The 23,697-nt window shown below is 42.5% G+C and overlaps 1 protein-coding gene across 3 annotated transcripts in view; it reads right to left on the reverse strand.

The window, feature by feature from the left end:
• Positions 1 to 23,697, reverse strand: part of NARS2 (asparaginyl-tRNA synthetase 2, mitochondrial) — a 52,650-nt gene that overhangs the window by 23,160 nt on the left and 5,793 nt on the right. For all 3 annotated transcript variants that reach the window (XM_055701188.1, XM_055701189.1, XM_055701187.1), the window contains exons 5-6: positions 20,645 to 20,725; positions 11,511 to 11,611 (exon numbers count right to left, since the gene is read on the reverse strand). In XM_055701188.1, the coding sequence (XP_055557163.1) occupies positions 11,511 to 11,611; positions 20,645 to 20,725 (182 nt within the window). The remainder of the gene's footprint in view (positions 1 to 11,510; positions 11,612 to 20,644; positions 20,726 to 23,697) is intronic.

A 23,697-nucleotide genomic window follows, 5' to 3' on the forward strand; every position in this document is an offset into this window, starting at 1 on the left:
AGACAAGAATATTTTGAAAAGCTTGAAATTGCTCAAGTACCTACTCGGGTCTGCTTGGCTTGATGTGCAGGTCTCTTAATTTTGTGCTGACATCAAGTCTTCAAAGTAACATTTTAAAGTGTGATACCAGCCGGCTAGCAGGAGATCCTGTCCCACAGAGCAACAGCCTGGCTTCAGTGAGAGACACATTTCTCAGCAGAGGCACTGACACTGCAGTTACTGTAGGTTACTGTTGCAGGTGACTCTCTCCAGCAATGCAGGCTACTATGAGTACTTTGAACTCTACGTATTTCCCACTGAATAGCAGCCTAAGCATGACAACTAGTTACTTACCTTCCAAGGGGCTTGTTGACTGCAAGATACCTAAAATTAATAAAAACCATAAACCCCGCTCTTACTGCTCCAAGATGTCAACCATGGTCTAACACTTCACAGTCACAGACTGATTTTGTGCTGCAAGATTAAAGCCCCTCTGTGTTCAAGATGGAGCTTTTGAAGAGGACAAGTACAGAACAATCCCACAGGAACCGATTTCTAACTTTTCTCAGTTCTAGGCATCCTGTTGGGACCAATCTTCTCTTAAGTTGTACGCTGAGAACCACCTATTTTTCCAAAACGAACCATTAGCGCTGTAACTTCATGGACTATCTCAAGGTAGTCAAGCTCAACGACAGTAGGGGTAAGGGCTTTGTGATAGCCCAGCTCCACTGGTGTAGGGCTGAATCTGCCTGCCTGGCCCTTGGAAGAAGAGGTGGCGGGGGAAGCCAAACCCCAAACCCCAAATAAACCCACATCTTGGGGGGGTGGTGGTGGTGGGAATAATTCATTTCTCAGGCTAATCATTAAGGGAAAAAATATAGATGCAAATAACTGTGAGAACTTCACCACGATTCTGGGACCCTGGCAAAGGGAAATTAGCCAGATGTCATGCTGGCAAAGCGATCAAAGGAATGCAGTAAATGCAAGTCATCTGGTAATGGCAATGCAGCACTGACCAGAAGCCTGGGTATAACAGAGAAACAGAGCTAAAAATATATATATATACAGTCACTGTTATCACCTCCAAGCACGACCAATTATTTTTCATCCAGGCTTTCACATACTGTTTACTGTGCTCTGTGGTTCAAGACATTAAGCAAAAGCACGCCACACAAATCCGACCTTTATTCGTACTTCATCTGCTATTAAAAAACGTATCTGTGATTTGATACACTGCTGTATCACACTGAGCATGTATAAATGCATTAGTAAAGAAGGATGGGAGCTGACTCCACACCAATTTCATGGCAGCGAGGGCAAAAGCAGTCATTTTGTTCTGTGTGCATTCAGCACCTAGCACAATGGAGCCTCAGTCCAGGACTGTGACTCCTATGCTCTACGATGCAAATAATCAATCATTTAACATTCCCAGACCTCTGCAAGGCTTCCATCATTTAAAAATAACTTGAAAATTCTGGCTAAGCCTCAGAAAGTGCCTAGGTCAGTTGGGGTTGTGGTCACTCAAGAGTCTTTAAAAAAAATCAGTAGTGCTAATTCCTCATCTCCAACAAAAGCATACATACGGGGGGGGGGGAAGAAAAAAAAAAAAGAGCCCACTAATCTGTTGAGCCCTTTTCCTTAGCCATCACAGACAGAGCAGTAATGTCTGTAACACTGCCCTTGTACGTGCTAGCAAAGAACACAAGAGAGGCTTTGAAATGAGTCTCTTTGCAGGCAGCTTCACCCAGATGAGAGCTCTGGACAGCAAGCCCCAGTGCATTTATGCAGTTCACAGGCGCTGCCGGGGTTGACACCAGAAGGCAGCACAGAGCCGCTTAATTAACTGTTCCCTTTCTGGGACTGTATTTTGCTCTGCCCGGTTCTCTGGGAAAATCGGGAGAGCTTAATGTGGAGGCCAAGAGAATACTTGCAGCACTCCCTCTGACACACTGAAATGCTGTAAAAGCCAGGGCTCTATCCTGCAAAACGCTGAGCTTGCTTGCTGCAGCCCAGCAAAGGGCTTAGCCATCTTTTAGGGCCAGGCTTACAGGAGTCCCTCTGAACACAGGCAGCAGCACTTGGATGCGTTGCTGGAGCACAGCTGCCCTCTGCATGGACAACTGCTTGGTAGCAGCTTGTTCTTGCACAGGCTGGATTTGTGGTTTCCACCCTACGAACACCCAGGAAGGGGGAAACTTCCCCCCTTTCACCCTTATTTTATACACTACTAAAACCCTCTTCAGAAGCAGCTACTTCTCCCCCTTTGAGAGCTTTTAAGCCACACAAGAAAGCTCACTTCATTTGAACTCATTGACAATTCATTACTGAGGCACTGACAGAAACCAACAGAGAAGTATAAAGTATTCGTGCCCAAAGCTGCTTAAAATCATCCTTTTAATTAAACTCACGTAATATTTGTAGGCCTGAGTGTCTCTGCCTTAACTAGCAATTTTTACACTGAAATCCAAATATAATTAATTGCGCCAATGGTTCCCAAGCCAGGAACGGATTGTGCTCCTTTTCAAAGTCAGGACTCCATGCTGCTCCCAGGATAATAAAGACCTGCTGGTGCTGTTGAACTAAGGGGATATAACTCTGAGCAAGGCTATTAATCAAGAAGATGCAATCCCTGCACCGTCAGCTTATGGCCTATGCCAAGGTCACACCACATGGCAGTGACACAGCTGGAGGCAGAAGGTGGTTGTTGTGACTCAGGGCTAAGCAGTAAACCACACCAGTACACACAGCTATTCATTTGTACAGTGCCCTCCTCCTCACCCCAAAATACTACACGTGCCTGCATAAACACGAATACGGTGATTCCTCTGACTAGGTCTGCAGCGAAGAGTGAAGCTGAAAGGTGATTTGTGTCCCTCGCACCATCACCCACCAACCTCCTCCCCGCCCCTTCCCTCTCAAAATCTAGATTTCAAGAAAATCTAGAAACAGTATCTTCTAACCCAAGGACAAAACAACACATGATGTCAGCAGAGGAGGAAAGGAAAGCAAGGTGACCCTAAAGCCCAGAAACTTAGCTTTGTCAGCCACGCTGTCCTTCCCCTTAGGAAAGGAAGAAATTAATAAATCCAGCTATCTGATCTAATTCTACTCTGTTCCAGCAAGACCATATTCATTTTGAGTATGGAGGACCTGCCCACTCCATTGAAGCAAGCAGATGACTTTGCTTGGCTGCCGGGAGACACCAGCTGGCTGCAGTGCTTGACCCAAGCATGACTGGGATTGTTCAGGGATGCTGGAATTTTTATGTTGAAAGATGTTCTGGCCCAGCACAAGAAACCACATGCACACAGACAACCATTCAAACATACCGATCCAATGCCTCCAGGGTCTAGTTTTTTGCAGGAGCTGGCAGCCCAGGGCTCCTAATGATGCTAGTGAGGTATGGGTGCTCAGTAGTTTGTGGGTAAGTGAGATTATTTCACATCCTTCAGCTGGGTAGACTGTGTTAAAAAAATAACCCTCAGAGGTGGACAGAAATACTTTTTTTTTTTTTTTACCCTCAATGTAAAAATAATACTCCCGTTACTATTGTTTGGTGGTTTGGATTTTGCACAATGAAAATGCACATTTCTGTTGAAAAGGTAGCAGGGGGTGGGTGGGGGTGAAAATTATCCAGAGAAAAAGCAGAAAAATGAGTTTTAAAAAATTCCTCATAGAACGTGCCACTTCTGTCTGCCCTTTGAGGACATGCAGATGGAGAAAAGCTGCATCTTGACAAGGGCTTTTATAGCAGTATGTGAGGCTTAGGCCTGGGCAACAGAGCTAGCGTGCTGAGCGCTAAGGTTTCAATTCAGCTGTGATGAGATGGGACTGTACTTCCTTTTGTAAGCAGCCAAAAATAAATACATAAATAAAAAAATAAATAATGCTGTCTAAGTTCCCAGACAGGGACTGAGAAGTGCCAGCTTCCCCCCCAGCCAGTCAGGCTGAAGCAATGCAGCTGTTTCCCTCAACTGCAACCTCCAAAGGGCAGAGTCTGGCCATGCTCCCAAAGTCCTGTGTGCAGCAAGTCCTGTGTGCAGCAGCACCCTCCTGCAACGCTCCAGGACCAGCTCCCCCCCCCCCCCCCCCCCCCTTGTCCTCTGCTCCAGCTTCAGTGGCAAGAAAAAAAGAAAATGGGACAAGGATCCCCCCCAGGTCATTCACCTCTGCTTGAAAATGATCCAGGCACACTTGAGTAATTAACAACAACATGACCCATATACCCTAATTATCTGGCAAAGCACCTCCTATTTTGTTTATTAGAACTCACAGCACACCTAGACACTGCGTGGTTAGTTTACACATGCCAGGAGAATAGGGGAAAATAGACACAAAGGAAATAGTTATTCAGAGCCTTACAATGTCTTCTGCTCCAGGCTCAAAGATCTCATCAGCCTGGGTCCTCCACCCTTTTATGCAGCACTGTTGTACTTTATTCTCAGTGGAGTCTTGTTTTGTCCTAGTTTTTGATATTATTATTTCTAATTAAAGTCAATAAAGTGAACAATTAGCAATGATAACTCAAGCTGAGTTGATGAAAGCCACCATAGTTAAGCATTTATTCAAATAACCATTTCCCATGCCCTAGCTAACAGAGATCTTCTAGAAAGGAGTGATACAACATGTTTCAAAGATTTAAATAAAACAGGGAGCAAAGGTGTTTTTCAAAACTTAAATCATCCCAGTGACTCCTACTCTAAGTCATAAAAATACATTACCAGCGTGGGGCGGGGGGGAGCAATTGGGTTATTTTTTTTTCCTTTCAGAGTGGAAAAAACACATTCTCCAGAAACTGCATTACAATAGCTATGAAGAGGATTTTTTCCTTTAAATCAGGGTTTTTTTCAGATGGACACTGGTTCTGTGAACTCTGCAAATATGAATCACAGCAAGAAACTACATCAGTGGGTGCGTTAGTGCACGAAGGGAGTCATGGTTCAGGCCACATTTCAAAGTTTGGGTGTAGCTATTTAAAATCTCCAAGGCCACAAATTCTACAGTAACTAAACAAAGTAAGTAACTGTACTAAAAAAAATTACTGAAAGCTATATTAAATGCAACATGTTCCAGCTATGACATGTATCTATATCCATAATCCACTTGAGTGCAATGGCAGCAAATGGAAGAAATTCAAGGCACTCACTATTGGATCTATGCATCTGTTTTAAGGAAAGCTGTGGGAGCAAAAAGGGATGGAGCTGCCTGACTCCGCATCTCATACGGGAGCCACTTCTTGGGGCATAGGGGCTCCTTGAGAAGCAAAAGCTGTGGCCTGAACAGGGGGCACATTCATGTTCTTGTATGTTACCGAGTTTGCTACGGCATCGTAAGCCACTGATGGTCAGCTGAGCAGCGGTAACAGACTGCCCGCAGGCTTCTTGCTTGCCTCAGTTGTAAAGTAAAACAAGTTCGCAGAAGCCACCATGAATGTGGCTACTATGGTCCAGGGAACATGCAGGCAGAGGGTTATAACAGCCCTATTGGAACTTACAAAGCAGTTTCTAAACCCCCTGGAGCTCCCAAGGCTTTGTCTAGGCACACTCATGAAGCTGAGCTGCAAGGCCCTACACAAACCTGGAAGCTGGGATCTGCTGACATGGATCCTACAGCACCTACTACTGCTTTGAATAGAGATCACAAGATGTTCAGAGAAGGAAAAGGGACTGCATGCTGGATTCGAGACACATATATAATGGTTTATCTTAACTTACTTGTAAAAAGGACCAAGAATTTCAGCTGACCTTTCACCAGATGAGCATCAAACCTTTTCTTCTGTTGCTACCTGCACTTGATTTTTACCATCAGGAGAGAAAGAGCACATAGTCCAAACCACTGCTGGGACTGCACTCAGCCCTTCATGTGTGGATTCCCAGGACACAGCTGAGCTGCAGCTACTCCCAGCACACTCATTATGCTTCTTGCAAGGGAATTACCTGCTTCCCCTCCCCCAAAAAGTGGGGGGGCAGAAAGGATGAACAGCATCATATCCATGCAGACCATAAAACTCCAATCTGCCAAGTGACCCTAGGCTCACTGTTGTACCTACAAAGTTCATGCATTTGGCCTCCTGGTGATACAAAGTCATTAACAATCACTGCAGCAGCAATGAACCAGACTGAAGCATGTGGTAATTGATTAAAAGCAGACATGTCACAGTTGCTTTTTATAGTTCCAGTTAAGTGCCAGCCTAATTAATGGAAGTTAGTGTGCTAATTATAATAGTCTGCGTTGTGAGTCAGACTAAAGTGTTGTGCAAGAAATGTCGGAGGTTTTTTTCATGCATCCAAGCTAAATAATTAAACTTATTTTTGTTACTTCTTAGCAACAGGAGTGTTATACAACTGGACATCATTCCTGCAGCTGCATTGAAAAGTATTTAAAAGTGTATAATGTAGAGCAAATATTTGCTTAAAGACAATGCAATCTGTTCCATCATTAGCAAGTCATTTTGGAATAAAATTTTAAGGCTTTGTTTACCAGACTGGTGAAAATGAAGCTTCTTCTATGGAAGGCAGCCTCAAACACATACCTTTTCAGCTCTGCAGCATTTTCTTAAACACCAACCCAAAATCACAGCTCGCTCTCTCTCTCTCCTCATCTCTTCCATTCTTTGAGAAGCACTAAAGTACTGGTATTTTAAAAGTGAAATCAGTGTGATTTCAGTATCTTCTGAAACCACCAGGAAATTCACCGCTTTCAGCTCTCTACAAACTCAGCTAAAATGGTCTGGCTGACTGAGATTTTTTTAGAGCCTCTCTAAACTAGAAAAAACAGTTGCAGGATTGCACAGAATACCTGGAATAGGCAGAACAGTAGCAAAACCCATGATAGTTTAGAAATCAAGGGGATGCGCTTGAGTACAGAGGAGTGGGCTTGGTTACGTTTCACCTCAAGCAAGTTCAATAGCTAGAAGTTAACAGGCAGATGACAGTATGAAAAGCTGAGATTATGTTAGGCAGAAAAATATTGGTACTGGGAAGAGATGCTGAAGTGAAAGTGAACTAGAGAGATAATTCACCAAGATGGTCTTATGTATGAGATTGGTGGAGAGGAAAATTAGAATAAAGCCAAGAATAAACTTGGAAGGACAGTGTAATTCAGGCTGGAAGGGATCTCAGGAGGTCAGTGGTCCAGTCTTCTGTTCAAAGTAAGGTCAGCAAGAAGGCCAGACCAGCTTGCTCAAGGCTTTATCTAGCCGGGTCTTGAAAACTTCTAAGGATGAAGAGTGCACAGTCTCTCTCAGCAATCTTTTCCAACGCTTGACTGATCACTTAGTGATTTCCCTATATGCATGCAGAACTTTTCTTGTTTCAACCTAACCCATCGTCTCTTGTCCTCCTGTTGTTCACCACTGCAAAGAGCAGGCTTGTCTTCCACATAACCTCCTAGCATGCTGCTGTTGGGTAAAATGCTCAGAGGCAACCTATTTGAGGGAATTTCAAGGGAATGTGAGATGAACAAGAGAGGAGAAACCTACTGAAGGCTTCGTAAGAGAAAAGAAACAGAGGTAGGGAGGGCAAGGAATGAAGAGATAACTTATTCTGCGATTTAGGGAGGGGATAGCCCCTAGGGCTTTTAAGGAAGGGCAGTTTTAGTTAAGCTCGTGATGCGAAAGGCAGGACAGTGCCTGGAAAGAAACATGGCACAAGGAAAATCAATGCAAAACAATGATGTAAACTGTTAGCAAGAGGGGCTGAAAGGAGAGGAGCAGGTAGAACTTGTGGGAAGTGCAGATGGGTGAAAGGAGGAAAAAAAAAAAAAAAAAGTAAATACAGCCAGTGAGCTGTACTTGGCAAGACTGGTTTTTGCTGTCTCCAGCATGCCTCTGAATCATCTTCAGCTGTCACAGACCCTCCAGCCTAGTTCAGGTCCCCAAAGGGACCTTTATCCTCACCAGAGGATCACAGGGCAAGGAAATACCACAAGGACTTCACAGCAAACCAATGACATTTAAAACCAGTTGGGACACATACACAGAGTCCTAGAAACTTCTACCACATACATTCGTTACTGACTCATCTGAGACTGGGAAGACTAAAGGGAAGAGCTGTATTACTGAATAAAGACTTTTCTAGAACCTTAAAAAGCCTACAGATTTATAGCAGCTGACAATGATTCAGTCACCCTGAGCAGTCAACCTAGATGCTGTCACTGCAGAGATTGAGTACAATGAAATGAGAAGTTGTGCCAACTAGGCCATTCGTGTCATACTGAGAGACAAGACGAACTTTTCTGACCTTGCCTTCAATAACAAGCACACACAGCACAGTCAATAAATGCAGGAACACCTCTCTCCCCGCTTTTCCTCAAAAAAGGTTAAAAACTCAGAAATTATAAATGGCTCACTGTTTTCTCCTGTTACCAGGAATAGCACGAAACAGCCTTGCCATAAAAACAGAGCCCTGAGCCCCAGACAACATGCAGGCAGATAAGCACATGATACTCTGGGCTGCAGATGAACTCTCAGCAAGGACAGCACAAGACTTTTTGGTTCCAGACACATCTGGTAAGGCTTCCCCATACCTCCCCTGCCCAGACTTTTCCAACCACAGCTTGGATGTTGCTCATGAGCTCTGCAAAGCTAAAAGTTCAACTCCAGACAGACATGACTGCCTAGCTGACTTTCTGTTCCCTCCTACATAAACCCCATGGACAAATTCCTCCCTGCCTCTCATGCCCAGCCTATTCCATCCCTGGTTTCTACCGGGACTTCTGCAAGATCTGTCTCTGTGCTCCCATGTCCCACAGCAAGTGACAACAGGATATGGGCCAAGACTAGATGGGGAAGGGTCTCCCAGGCATTTCTACCTTCATTTTCTCCCACAAATTCTCAGGCACCAGTTGCTCCTGAAAGCCTTAAGAGCGCAGCAAGTTAATATTTTATTTAAGCTAAAGGGAGTTTTTGGAAAATAGTTTCTTTTCTGGGCATGAAAAATTTAGTCTGGCTAAAACAAGAGTAAATTGCACAGGATCAAATCCAAAACACACAAATCTATACTGCTTTGGCTGCTTTGTTTATTGGGAAGACAGAATATTTCTGTTTTCTGAGGAGAAGGACTCCTGGTTTTGACTACTTTTGCAATGAAAGCATCAACACAACACATTCATTTGCCAAGGAGCTCTGGTTACTCTTACGCACTTACGTTCTTTGATCATGTAGAAGACCTATTCACAGAGTAAGACCCAACTTGATAACCATGGATAAAACCTTCATAGTATCTAGAAGGTTAATACCGTGATGCATCACTGGTGCTTCTGCACCTAGAAGAGTCTGACCTATATTTGAAGACTGAAGGGATTCAACACCACTTGAGTTGTAGGCCTCAAAACCTCAGTGTGCCTAAATGAAATAAAGGAGCGGGTTCACAAAACAGCTACATTCCATTATGAACAAACACAGCTTATCTAAATTTAGATGGCACTGGATCCATTTAAAATACCTGTAAGAACAACACACTACTGTAAAATACAAACATGAAGCTGTGATGTACTGCATGCTGAAGAACACTGATTTTTTTTTTTACCCATCCTTTGAGAGCAAGGTGCACCTGAGTGATATCAGTGCAGAAAAATATTTACCAGGCAGGTCTTGCATCTGCACAGTTTAGCCTTCTGCTCCATCTCAGAGGTGGCTGTATACTATTTAAAGGGAACAGATTGATGAAAGAGTGAGATTGTGTTTCAAGTTAATCATTACAATCTGCACTTTTTCTCTGGACTTACTTGATTTGTGGAATTATGTCTTTCAATAAACGTCACAACACATGACAGTCAATTAAATCTAACATGTACAAATGCATGTCACCCCATTTTCTTTCAGGGACACAAAAACTCCACCATGCCTACAGTTAAACAAACTCCTTCATTAACTTTCCCCAGCTAATGTCTGAGATGACGCATCAGCCTTTGGCTGCCAGGTGACCTGTGCTTCACTCACAGTAGCCAGGGCACGACATGAGAAATATCCTGTCCGTCAAGAACCTTTAGCTTGAGTATTTCAGCAGACCACAGCCATCTAGGTGTTCTGAGAAGAGACAGTGTCTCTCAGAAAGAACAAGCCAAGCAGAAAACAGCTTTCTGAAGAAATTTATACCTTTTGATTTATACGTAAAATTTGCCCTTTGAACAATTTCACTGCAGCTATTTACCAGCAGCCAATTAAACAGTGAAACAATGATGAACCAAATTAAAAAAAATAAAAATGGTTCTCAACCCTGGATATGAGGCACAGACAGCAAATACTAAGACTATTAGAAAAACTCATCAGAACCTCGACATGAAAGAGCAGATCTTCCAAGTTTGCATCTTCTCAAGCCAAGCTAGGATTTTATCCCTCTCATTTTCAGGAGATTTCTACTAGACAGAAACTAATCACTTTAAAAGTCATTTTAAAGTCACTGCAAGTGCACGACAAACCCCCTTGCCAAGTGGAAAACAGCTGCAGTGCTACCTGCCTGAGATCTGGTCTCTGACAGGCTTTATCAGCCATTCAGCTGGCAAGCAGTGATTTGGCTAAAGTACCATGTCTAAGGAGACTCCACATTGGAAGCTCTCAGAAAACTCTGCCTTGAAATAAGGGATTGCACTGGTTTGACTCCATCTGTTTAATGTACTAATTCAGTTATTTTATTGGGAAAATTCAGTGTAGATGAGGACCAAACTCACTAATCAAAGGGAACCGTCTCCCTGACGGACTGACACTTGCACCCCTAACAATCTCAATGAAATAATAACATGAAAAGCTTAAGCATATTTTTTTTATCAAAGTCTGTATTAACTATTTGACTGTGATCACTTTACTGGCTAGAATGAACAAAGACTAGATTTAAGAAAGAAAAAAAAAAAATCTATGATGAGGGTGGTGAAACACTGGCACAGAGAGGCGGCAGATGTCCCATCCCTGGAAACATTCAAGGACAGGTTTGACAGGGCTCAGAGCAACCTGATTTGGCTGAAGATGTCCCTGCTCACTGCAGAGGGGCTGGACTAGATGACCTGTCAAGGTCCTTTCAAACCCAAACTATTCTGTGATAAAGCATCAAGTGGGAAAGCCATGAAACAAGTTAAACGAGAACTGGCAGAAGAAAGAAACACAACAAGAAGACTGAAGGAGACAAAAAGGAAGCCTGGGAAAAAAAGGAGAAAAAGGAAAAGAATGCGATAGCTACAATGAAAAAGATTTTCTTGCCATGACATGCCAGACATGAACAACAACAAAAAGACACTTGAGGTATTACAGTTGTTAGCAACAATCCTTCAGTCATTCCTACAAGATTACATCATCATCCAATATTCCCAATCCATGGCAAACAGCAGGAGACTCCTAGTTTTAAAACTAACTGATCGACCAGAATTAAAAAGCAGTCTAATCTTCCCCTGCCTAGGCTGGCCTCTCGCACCATCATCCAGCCACTGCTGCTCTATTTATTTCTGGCATATGTGGCAGATACCTGATGGATACAAATGGGGCAAAATTACCACCTGAGAAGATATCACAGATCAAGCCAAAAACTTCACATTTTGCTCACCCTGCCATCACCTCCAAATGGAGCTGGCCAGAAACTGTCAGGAAAGCAGGTACATTGAAGAAATGGCTCTTTTCCGTAGATTCCCTTCCCTCATTTGATGTCTGTAAGTCAAAGAACGAGCAAGAAGTCAACTATTGGTGTTTGAACAAAAAGCACAGCTCCCAGCTTATTTTCCCTTATTTCTCTTAAGAAATTACATGAGATTCAACCCAAACACTGCTGAGAAGGAATCCAGCAGTGTGGTAAGTCATAACACAATGCTCCCATCTTTGCTCAGACTGTGAACAGGCTCTAAAACCTATTCAAGCAAAACACATTAAGAAAAAACCACACAAGATACAGCATTCTTGGGAACTTCTCTTTCTAGGGGTCTGATGCAAATAACCTCTGTCTAGTGGAAAGCCATACTTTAAGTAGAAACACCACAGTTCCCACCTTCACTTTTAGTAACTTACCAGAATATAGGTTATAGGTATCACAACAATTGCAGACGAAGTTTGTGAACTGTGGTGCATAACCCCAGTGTCACCAGCAAAGCTTGGACAGAGGAAGGTCAGCACAGAGAAAGGATACGTAGTTCTTTCACACACTTCTCAAACTAATGGGGACTGTAAATTGCAAGTAGTTACATCAGTTCAGCTGAGTGGGAAGTAACTTGCTACATGGAGTTTGACTGCCTAAAACTTTGCCTGCAGCACAGAGCTTGTACAAAGCTAGAAGAATATGTGGCTCTTCACTTCTCACCTCTTGCCTTTGCATGTGGGCATGTCACAAGCTCTAAATTTCACTCAAAATTGGGTAACTTATGTGTTCAAACATGGATAAGCTGAATTAGGAATGCCATTATACAAACGAAGGAGGTAAGAAAATGTAAAATAATATGTCGGGAAGGACATATTCACCATTTCACAAGCAAGTCTGAGAACAAGAGTGGTAGAAATGCAGATTTTCTAGAGTAGCTCTGATTTTTGGCTCCCCAGTAAAGTAACACATTTATAGCTAAAGTCTCTGTCTACCTAGGAGTTTGGGAGCAGATGGAGAAACCACAACCCATGTTTCTGGGAAATGCAGACATACAAAATGAAAATCCCTCTGAAATATCCATTGGAAGAACAATTTGCCCAGCAACATACAAAAGAAAGATGCCAACCTATCATCCCAGTCTTCAAAAGTAATTTTCATTCTTTGCTACTGAGATGAACAGTGAGGGGGGAAGAGAGGAATCTCTATGGTTTGGAAGTTTGAAGCATTGCCTTCAAAATTCAATTTCAACTCTGATGAGAAAATTGAGGAGTATTTTCTGTGTCAGGTGCACTGACTTTTAGTAAACACTTTTAAAATCAGTGTTATTTCCTTTTCATGGGCAAATGAATTTGCTCCATTGCAAAAAGACAAACAGCGATCAGAAAATAAAAGAAGGGAATGCAATATCTTTTTGTTATTCAGTCTTCAAAAAAAGCAGAATTTAAACAATATAGAATTGGAAACACCAACAACTTACATGTTATATAGGCACTGAAAAAACTTATGCTTAATTTCATTTTTTCCTCATTTTTTTCAGGTCACTAGCATAAAAAACTAGGAGTAATGGAAAATTTAGCAAGTGTAGTGTTTCATTATGAAAAATGCTCTAAAAAATAGTCCCATTAAAACGATGATATGTTTTTGCTTTTTAATTTACAGGCAGAAAAGTTAGAAGACCTCCGTGTTGAGCACTTTAAAAGTCATTTGAGCAGAAGGACTGTGCTTCACTGGTTTCCCTGGCAGACACCAAGATGACCATAAGACAGCAAGGAGCCCTCAGGGGAAATAAAGTCACCAGCCTCCTGGGCTGCATTAGGCCGTGTTGCCAGCAGGTCCAGGGAGGGCATCCTTCCCCCTCTGCACACCACTGGTGACTCAACAAGATGAATTGCTCACTTTTCCAGTACAAGAAACACATGGACATACTGGAGAGAACCTAGCAAAGGGCCACAAAGATGATTAATGGACTGCACTATCTTTCATATGAGGAGAGGCTGAGGAAGCTGGGACTGTTCAGCGTGAAGAGAAGGCCAGGGAGGGATCTTACCCTTGTGTATAAACACCTGATGGAAGGGAATGAAGAAGGAACCAGACTCATGTCAGCAGTGCTCACTTGAGAGGACAAGAGACAATAGTCACAGATTTTAAGAAGACACGTGAAATTTCATCTGAAAACAAGAATAAACGTTTATTTGCTGTGAGGGTGGTCAAACACTAGAACAGGTTGCCCAGAAAGGCTGTGAGGTCTCCATTTGGGGAGATATTAAAAATTCAGCAAGACAGAGTCCTGGGCAACTTGCTCTAGCTGATTCTGTTTGAGCATGGTGAGATGGATTACATGATCTCTAGAGGTCATAATTCCGAGATTTTAAAAAACCCATGAAGAAAAATGAGGGTATTATTTCAGCATTTTCTATATTTCACCGTCATCCCTAAGCTTTGGAGGAGTCAAAGATTCAGGAGAAAGACAGGAATTTCAAACTGAATCTGAAGTTTGGCTGATCTACATTCACTGCCAAACGAATACTTTCTTCTGAGATAAGTTCAAACTACCCACTTTTCCAAGTGTAGTTCCTAGGAGTTACTCTAAATGTTGCTACCTCAGCTAAGTACGCCACAGCCTCCAGCCACCCTACTCCCCCCCAACCCGCTTTGTCACAGGAAGGTTGCTAGGCTCAGGCTTGTTTGCCAGCCTTTGATATTCTACAACCTGCCATTTTTCTCAATGAGCTGGAAGGTGTTGCTTTTGTTTTCAAAAAGCAATGCTGCTCATCGCAAAGATTAAACAGAGACTGCCAAAGACCTCAGATCTCAAGGCAGTTTTATCTCTTCACAGCATCACACCAAAGAAAAGAGCAAGCTCCCCTTGCTCTACCGAGATCAATGAAAATATGACAATTCGTGGCTGTGACTGCTTCCTTTGTTTCATAGGTTTTGCAGTTCTAAAAAAACCAAACAACAAAACCCAAGGATGCATAAGCAGGCCCCTATTGTTTTCTTCAAATAAACCCAGAATATTTGCTCAAAAACAATAAGGATATTAATAAACATACAAATATCCCCATACCACAGCTCCAGAGCCACAGCCAGAACACTAAAGAGAAGAGCCACGTACCACTCCAGCTTCCCCTACCGCAAGCTTAATTCAGCTATGTTCCTTATTCCACCAGTGAAAAATCCCACCTAATCCTGTAGGATGCAACTTCTAAACAAGAAGAAAGAGACAGACTGGAAGCAGGAAAAGAACAGAAGAAATCAGCCATGAAATCTCAACATTTCCCCCCCAAATCCACAAACAGGATACAGCTGTCTCCAGGAGCTGGGGCTTGGTTTATTTATAATGACTTTGTATAATTTTTCATTCTCCAAATCAGATGTAATCTCAGGGAGGCAACGGGAAAATAGACACAACAGTGACTGGAGGAAGAGCATGAAAAAGTCAACAGCAGAACTGTACTTAAAAAACCTGCAGCCAGTTTGAGAGGCCACTGATAGATCCCAAGATGCATGTCTCCATTGTGAGCAACACCTGGATGGCTTCCAACACAAGATGAAGAATGAATATAGCAATATTTAGACAAAATTTTACTCCCACATCACCATCTGACTGCCTCGTCTCTCAGCCGCCCACTTCCTCTCCCTCATTTTGAGACAAAGCTTGATGAACGGGTGTTGTGAGCTGCACAAGTCAATCCACTTGCTACGAAGCAAAAATGAAATGCCTCTCTTTTCCTTTAGAAGGGACCCTTCGGCACAGGGCTATCCCGTAATTAACAACTTTACATTTCACATGTACAAATATCAACTAACCTACTAGAGGTTGCTCCTCCTATTTACACATTCAAGCACAGGATCAGGGCAATGCTTTCAAGTGCCTGTGCCCCAGATTTATGCTCAGCCTTTTAGACCAGGCTTGCTTCTTTATTATATACAACCATAGCCACTGGTAGAAGACAAATAATAAATAGTAGGTGATGCTATCCCTTCACTACTGACACCCAGCGAGATTGTTTTTCATGTCCATGACTAGCAAAATGAAGCAACAACATTGTGGTGCTTTTATTTCAATTAGATGGACTTTCTTCCCCATCTCCCAATCCAAAACAGATACCTGATAAATGATTCAGGGGGTGGAGAGTGGGGAATAATGTGTTTGCTTTCAAGTTGTCTTGATTCCCCAGCCGAAAACTACCCAAATTACAATGGGAAAAGATGGAGGGGGAATCTGTATGAAATATCTTGGTGTCTCAGAGTAAAAACACGCTATAAACAGACTAGGATTCAACGTCAACATCAAAGGCTTTTTATTCTCATTCTAAATACAAGAGCAACTGCATTTAATACCCGTTTTGTTCTCCATCTCCTCAAATGCCTAATGATTTAAAATTATTCTCTTTGATGTCAGTCTTGTATTAACTTTTACTTGAGGCAGTTAGCTTCAGGAGAGCATAAACCATTTGATTCTGTCTTTCACTCTAAGCAAGCCAAATGCATGAAGGGATCAGAGAAGACTTGTAAAGCTTATAGAAATCACTGCTACAGCTCTAGCCGAGGCCCACAACACCATAATGCTGAAGCCTCACATCACCACAACGCTAATCTGGACCTGCCCTCTGTGATGTTCCATTACAAACATGACTGGCTTTTCCTTTTTAGACAACCACTGCAAAATTCATAACTTCAAGAAGTCCTCCTTGCGATTCCAGTCCTAATTCTGACCAGCTGGACTTGTACTGAGCAACAGGCAGCTGGCTCTGCTGAGACAAACATCTCATAAATATGGAGTGGAATTACAGGCAGAGAAGAACCAAGTAGAAATGATGAGCAGAAACTGGGAGAGCTAGAAAACATGCAAGAGCAAGCCTTCCTTCAGCTCAGTTCCAGCTTATCCTGATCCCTGCTGAGCACCTCTCTGAAGTCCCAGTCTCATGTAGACTGGCCACTTCCCAGACCATGATGCATCTCTAAAGGGGGAAACAGCTGACAGGCACTAACACTGTTGGATTTAACTGTGATTCTCCCCAGCAGCTCCCAACCTTCACTGGTGCTGACAAGGCTGGTTTTCAGTAGTACCAAAGGAACAGTAGGAGTAAGCTTCTGCATCTTCAGCAGCAGGCACGCATTTCTGGCACCACAGAAGGCACAGCCATGAACTTACCGCCCTCAGGGGTCTAGAGAATGTTACATTCACTCCTGTGAGCAGGTGGCAAAAAAAACCCAACACCCAGAAGTCAAACACCATACAATCTCTGCATACAGTTTATAGAAGAACAATACCTGGATGGCTCTTCAGGTTTTACACTTCAGATAATGAAACAGACTGATCTCCAGACACTGGGTTTAGTCAAACACCACCCAGATGCAGTGAAGTGTGTGTGTGGCAAGAGCCAAGCCTGATAGAGAGCACATATTACCTCCGCTGGTGCCAACAGGTAGAGAACAGCACTAAGTGTTGAGCAAGGTCCCCAGGAAGGAATAAGGCCACAGGCAATAAAAGACATGTGACATCTACTTTAAAAAGCTGCGAATGCCAACAGAGCTGTACTGCTTTTTAACTCGCTTCATGCTGAATTCTTTTAAACTGCTGCAGCTGGGCAGCAAGGAAAGTGGGCATCCAGGGCTTCATCATACCAGCTGAAGGGTCCTGGGCCAGAAAGACTCTGGAAGAGTGTAGAGGAGCCTCCACCTTCTCCACAGCAGCTGCAGGCAGTCAAACAAGGAAACTTTCCAGGGAGCAAAGTGGAAAAGAAAGCAAAAGACTCAGAAAGCAGGGAGCCTTCAACACTGCAGACAGAGTGGTAGGCTACTGAAAATAGCAGGGAAGAGACATGCAGCTGGGTCAGAAAGACAAAAGGCAGGCAGATTTCCTAGGAAGCAGCCCCAGAAGTGGACCGATTAAAGTTTCTTGCATACATACAAAGGCAGCTAAGAATTTTAGACTTCAGAAGACAAAAAAGAAAAAAAGCGAGGATCTGCCCTGAGGTGCTAAGACTGCTAGAACAGAGGAATTAATCTCAGATTAAATAAAAATAAAAGGGCCATCTCGCCCTGCTGATCTGCATTCCCCCAGTTTCAAGAATTACCTCATCTTACTTTGCATTCTACTAAAACCCAGCTTTCAATACTCAAAGTTCTTTTGGTGTTTTCAGTAAATTTACTTTAAAGAAGGCAGCACAAGCAAGATGATTCTCCCCACCAGGGTTCCACCAAAGGCAGACACTGTTGAAGGTGCAGAAATCCACAAGTTGGTGTTGCTGATGTTTTCCATGCAGACTAGGGTCTGCCTGGCTGTTTTCACACTTCTGGCAGTTTCTCCTCACATCTACATTTTTCAAGTGTAGAAAGTCTCAACTGCAAAAGATTTCTCTGGAGTTCTTGCCCTCTTGCGATTCATTTATTTTTAAAAATCGTCTCTGCTTACTGCTCTCTTTCCTTCATTTTAAAAATACTTAGCTGAACTGATTTGCCCAGCACAGAGGGAAAGGATTCTTCCCCATTCCAAGTCTTAGTATGAGAACATCCCAGCCAAAGCTATGTACAGACTAATCAGAACGCCCAAAACCAAACAAAGATAATGAGGAAGCTGAACATATAAACAGATACAAATCCTACATGATTACGAGGCCTAAGAATCAAAGATCATATGCCTTCAAAAAGCCTTTCCCTTCTAACTCAAGATACTTTTTTCTCCATCTCCAAGTTTCATGTGAAAGAGATTCCTATTCACTTTCTATCATTTCCAAAGAATGCATGGGCCTGAGCAGCCATCAGGCATTTGTGAGGGGATTAAAATTGTACCAGTAAAGATGACAGCTATGAAAAGGCAACGGTTCACAGTGGGTGCAAAGCAGCCTCTACTTGGGTCCTAAAGGCTACTCAAGAAAAGCTTTCAACCTATACCACCCGCTGCAGGACAGCTAAACTGGGGAGATTATCAGTTTTATACACTGCCCCAGAAAGTTAAAAAAAAAAAAAAAAAAAAATAAAAAGGCAGAACAAACAACCTGTAAGCAGCAGGCATATTGTAACTGCTACAAATTCATGAGCAATAGGATGCCAATTTATGTTCTGGTCACAACTGGAAGACAGGTCTTAAAACTTTAAGCACAGGATTTAAATATTTTTTAAATTGAAGAATCTAATTTGCAGGTTGCTTTCACTGATTCCCATCACCATAATTCTTGGCTGCTGCTCAAATACAAGAACAACAGAAATTTATTTTCTCCCTTGGCCTGTGTAAGCAGTGAATTAAGGGCTAGTTTAAAAAGGAACTGAGTACAGCAGATGGGGAATGTTTTGATGGTTGGTTTGATTAAAAGCATATAGAAATTCTGGGCTTTGCTGCAAATAGCATGTGCTTATTTTTATGTCCGACACTCTTCTGTCACCCTCATTTTTATGTCTGACAACCTCACATGCATGGCCCAAGCCAGATTTAAAACTTCCCCAGATTTCCACGATCAAGAAATGGTGTCACTGCTCCAGTGGAGTAAAGTGGTCGCAGCAGGATAGCAAGTGGTCCTGGACTTCTGCTAGCCAAGACCAGCTTTGCAGAAACAAAACCAAGACCTAAATTAGGCCAGACAATGAAGCGGTACTCAAAGAAGATACAGGAAGTCAGGGAGAACTTCCCAGGAGCAATCGGGTTTCTGAAGCCCTTTCTTTGTAGCACAGGCTGCTTAATGGGATCTGACTCAGCACTTAATCTACACCTTTCAAGCACAGCTGTCACTGTATTTCTCCAAGACAGGTATTATTTACACCTAAGCAATCACACTGGAGACGGCACAAGGTATTTGCCTTGAACTTTGCATTTAGTTAAGATCCAGTTTATACAAGTTTCAGCCTCACAATTTAGCACCTCAATCAACATTTGCATCAGTGTTTCTGTTACTACCAGCCACCTACACTGTAGTCCTGCATCCTCTGCAGCTTTCAAGTGGATACAATTTGTACCAAAGACATAATACACTGTACAGCTGCAAACTGTATAATGTTCTCATCATTAAGTGTCACTTGTTTTCACATCTTAATTTGCATGCAACAGCCTGGAACAAACCTTTGGTAGCATTAAGGGATCTCAATTAAACAGGAACAATTTAGTTTAGCTAATCAACTCTATTGTCCCAGCAAGCAAAACGCTGAGCCACATGTACTGGTCTGGAAGGGAATCACTAGTCGTGCCGGTTAGACCCCGAGATCCTGAAGAACCAGTACACTGAGGCTCTTTGTCATGAGGCTGGGCAGTGTGGAAGATGCGATCCTGCAGCAAGCAACTGCTACCTCAACAATTTTTCTTGGGTTTACAGATGATTCACCAGCAAGGCTGGAGCCAGTAAGCGTAAGTGGCAATGGATGTAATTGTTTGAGACAGAAGAGTGGATTTCAAATATAGAAGTATAAAAGGCAGGCGGAATTTCTTATGATTCATGGATGTGGGGGTTAGGAATCATGAGAATCTGTGGGGAAGGTCTTAGCAGTTACAGCTGTATTGAAGTTTATAGGAGATTTTGACCCAAGATGTGAAGTACTTCATATAATGATAGACTGTGGCAGTAATTTGGCAGATGGCTGGGAAGACCTGGCAATATTGGGGGAAGATCCCTATATACAACAGGAGTAGCTTTGTAGGGAGGAATATATACACAGGTGAAAAGGAGTTTTAGGGATTGCTGACTTTCTTTCAAGGATTAATCTCACAGTGAATTATATTCTTCGTTTCAAAGCCAAGAAATATTCGCATGTAGTAGGCTGTCCTGAGTGTTCCATCCCATATCTTGGATTCTTATGATCACATCCTTCTGTTTACTAAAATGTTTCACCTCCCTCTGTTCTTTGTAAACTTTTCCACAGCACCAGGGATAGAAAAACCTCATCAGTACAAAAGGTGACGATTAATGTACAAAACAGCAATAAAATAAAAAAAAAGAAAAGTGTAATGCATCTATTTAAATTATTAGTTGAAGCAATGGACTGCCATATTAAAAAAAATAATCACAGAAGTACATAAAGGAAAGGTTTTGTGAAGACAAACAGTTCCTCTAACCTTCAATGACTCCAGAATGCTCCGCAAGCAAAAATCAAAACAAACTTTATGGAAGCCAACTTACCTCAATTTGGAAGAGTTCTCCAGCACCTTCACAGTCATTTGATGTAATTATGGGGGTATGAATATGCACGTAGCCATGATCCTGGAACAGACAGAACACTAAAGTTAACTAGCTAAAGATATCAAACACACATCAACTTCAAGGATGACATCAACTAGCACACATCATAACTCGGCTATTAGCCCCCAACTAGGACAGCATATGTACTCTGTTCCTTACAGGGACAAAGACAAGGGACTAACTAAATGCCAACATGATTTACAAATCAATAATGTTTACTACTTGGGTTTTTTCCTCTGTGTTTCATAAACAAATGAAATTTATGCCATTATTATGTGGGTTTTGCAACTGTCCATCTCTACACCATTTCCCTTTCTTCTCACCTAATCCAGTATTTTTATATTTTTGGGTAGTTTCAATCAAATTCACCCCTACAGCCTCAAAACTTCAGTTTCTTCCAGCTTTTTTGAAAATGGTGGTTAGGCAGAAGACACACTCTCAGTGTTCTCCACTAAAAGAAATCATCAAGTATGTTAAATGACAGAAAGGCCAGGGTGGATGGGGCTTTGAGCAACCTGGTCTAGTGGAAGGTGTCCCTGCTCATGGCAGGGGGTTGGAACTATACAATCTTTAAGGTGCCTTCCAACCCAAACCATTCCGTGATTCTGAATTACACACTGCGCGGCAGAGAGGCCTTAAAAACATGCAACCACCATGAAAATGTCAGTCCCACCTCTCATCTTCTTAAGAGACAGGGTATACCCAGGTTTGGTCATGCTGTAGGTACCTGGACAATTAACTATTCATGTAATACTTCACAGATCCAGAAGTGCCCTCTGAAACCAGGAAGGATGTACGAAGAAAGAGCCCCTGTCTCTGGGTTTCTCTGCAGTGCTGCTGGAGGCTTGTAGACCATCTGCAGCCCGATTTTCAGTGGATAGGTGTATCAAGTAGACATCAGACAACTACACATGGCATGTTAGGAGCAAAACCAGGAACCAAACTCTACTCACTGTCACTTTCCTAACTTAGTCTCACTACAGAGATCAGGGGTGGAGCACAGAGATCACACCTGTGCATGTCAAGGCAAACAAGAACCTGAAACTAGCAGAGTTCAGCTGTGAACAAAGGATTTGTTTTCTTTTGCATCACTAATGGCTGTCACAAGAGAACTCTTTCAAAATCAGGGTGGGCCAGCATTACCATGACAGAGGCAATGATGTAACGTAACCCATTGTCTATCTACACAAAACATTAATTAAAAAAAAATATTACAAAGCAAATGTTTCTAAAAGCTCAGTTTCACAGCTTTTACTAGAGCAATACAGAGCAACCATTCACATGACAGGCTCTGGTCCTTATCACCAGCTAGTTAAAAGGCTAGGAAGGCAGCAGCAGTATTTACCGTCCATCCTGAGAATCACAGTAAAATTAAATTTGGACCAAAATGTTTGTATGGACGTGCAATGCATTTTGTGGAAGTACCCTAACATGACCAAGAGGCAGGAAAGACACTGCAGACAGCTCTAGGCTACCTTGGTTACAGGTGCAAAGACCTTGGCTTGCGAGTGCCCAGCAGGAGCTCCTCGCTGAGATCCAGTTACGACACAGGAAATAGTTTCAGAGTCAGAACTTGGCCTGGGAAGGTAACTATAGCCTATCAATACAAAATGCAGGTCTCTGCCACAATCCCATGCATATTCCAGAGACTCAGTGGTCATGTGACCTCCCAACCCTACACGAGATTTTGGAAAATTGCCTGAATTCCTCATGCAGTAGTAGCAGTTTCTGTAAAGCAGCATATTTCACATAGAAGACCATTCCTTTCCAAAGCATGGAAGGGAACTGCACAGGTCTGAAAGATGAGAATCCCATAAAAACCTCTTGGACAGTTCCCCCTTTTAAAAGCTCCTAAAATACTTCAAGTCACTCTACTGGCTCTGACAAACGTGGAAGTTAATTCATGCGCAAACTGAAGGTTGCCATTCACATCACAACCATTTCACTGTGCCTAGGAACAGCGTTCCTAGCCCACCTGGACCACAACACTCAGGAGAAGATTTAAAGATGATGTTTTAGCCTTCAACATCCAAACCAAAGGCATTTGGCATTAGTCATTCACTGCTAGAAACGAATGTGCTAAAAAAAAAAGTTTTTGAAGTTACAGACAGTCTAGATGATTTCAGGTGTGTATTCCTAAACCCCCACTTATTTTCTTCCACCATTAAGGTCTTTACAGCTTTGCACAGTGAAAACACTCCGATTATACTTTCCAGTTACAGTATGTTCTGACATCGTCAAGTTGGAAATTGCAACATTCTTGGGACGATGTAGGTGGCAATTTAAACACTGCTTTCCTTCCATCAGAAATGGAGCAAACCACAGATGTTCCTGGTGCTAGGAGAGTTGTGATACAAGTTGTGATTTGCAAGCATCAGGGCTGGGACCAAATCTTCCTTATCCCTTTAAAAATAACTCTAGTGTAGCTCCTGCTGTTCAACTAATAATATTTTTTAATACTGCTCAGCTCTTGAGCATTTTAAACAGTCTGAGCCGGAGTTAATTTGGAAAAGTAAAGCCTATGCTTTTTTTATCTCGTCTGGCTTCCTTGTCCACGTCTGAAACCCAAGTCGTAGCAGGCAATGCCACCTTGTGGACACCGGCACAGAGTGATTCCCAACACAGCCGGGTCTGTCTTACAGCTGGCACGATGCTGAATGCAAGCCCAGCTTTACCTGACACAGTATTTCCAATTCTAAATAGCATGCAATTCCATACAGGTAACTCCTAGAGCAATAGAGCAAGCACCACTGATGGTGACAAATACCAGCACACTTGGGACCAGAAATTCTATCTCAACAATTCTGACCTGTTCTTTGGACCATACTAATTACTTACACAAGAACTTTGTAATCGGAATGCTCTGAATATAATTGTACTCAAACCAAGGCCAGATTACCTAAACTAAAACGTGTTTATTTCAATGAAAAGCTTTAAAAGAAAGGGCTCAAGTGCACTAGAGGACTTGCTACCTTTTTCTACCCACACAAAGA

The sequence above is a fragment of the Falco cherrug genome, chromosome 2 (assembly GCF_023634085.1).
Source record: "Falco cherrug isolate bFalChe1 chromosome 2, bFalChe1.pri, whole genome shotgun sequence".
NCBI lineage: Eukaryota > Metazoa > Chordata > Aves > Falconiformes > Falconidae > Falco > Falco cherrug.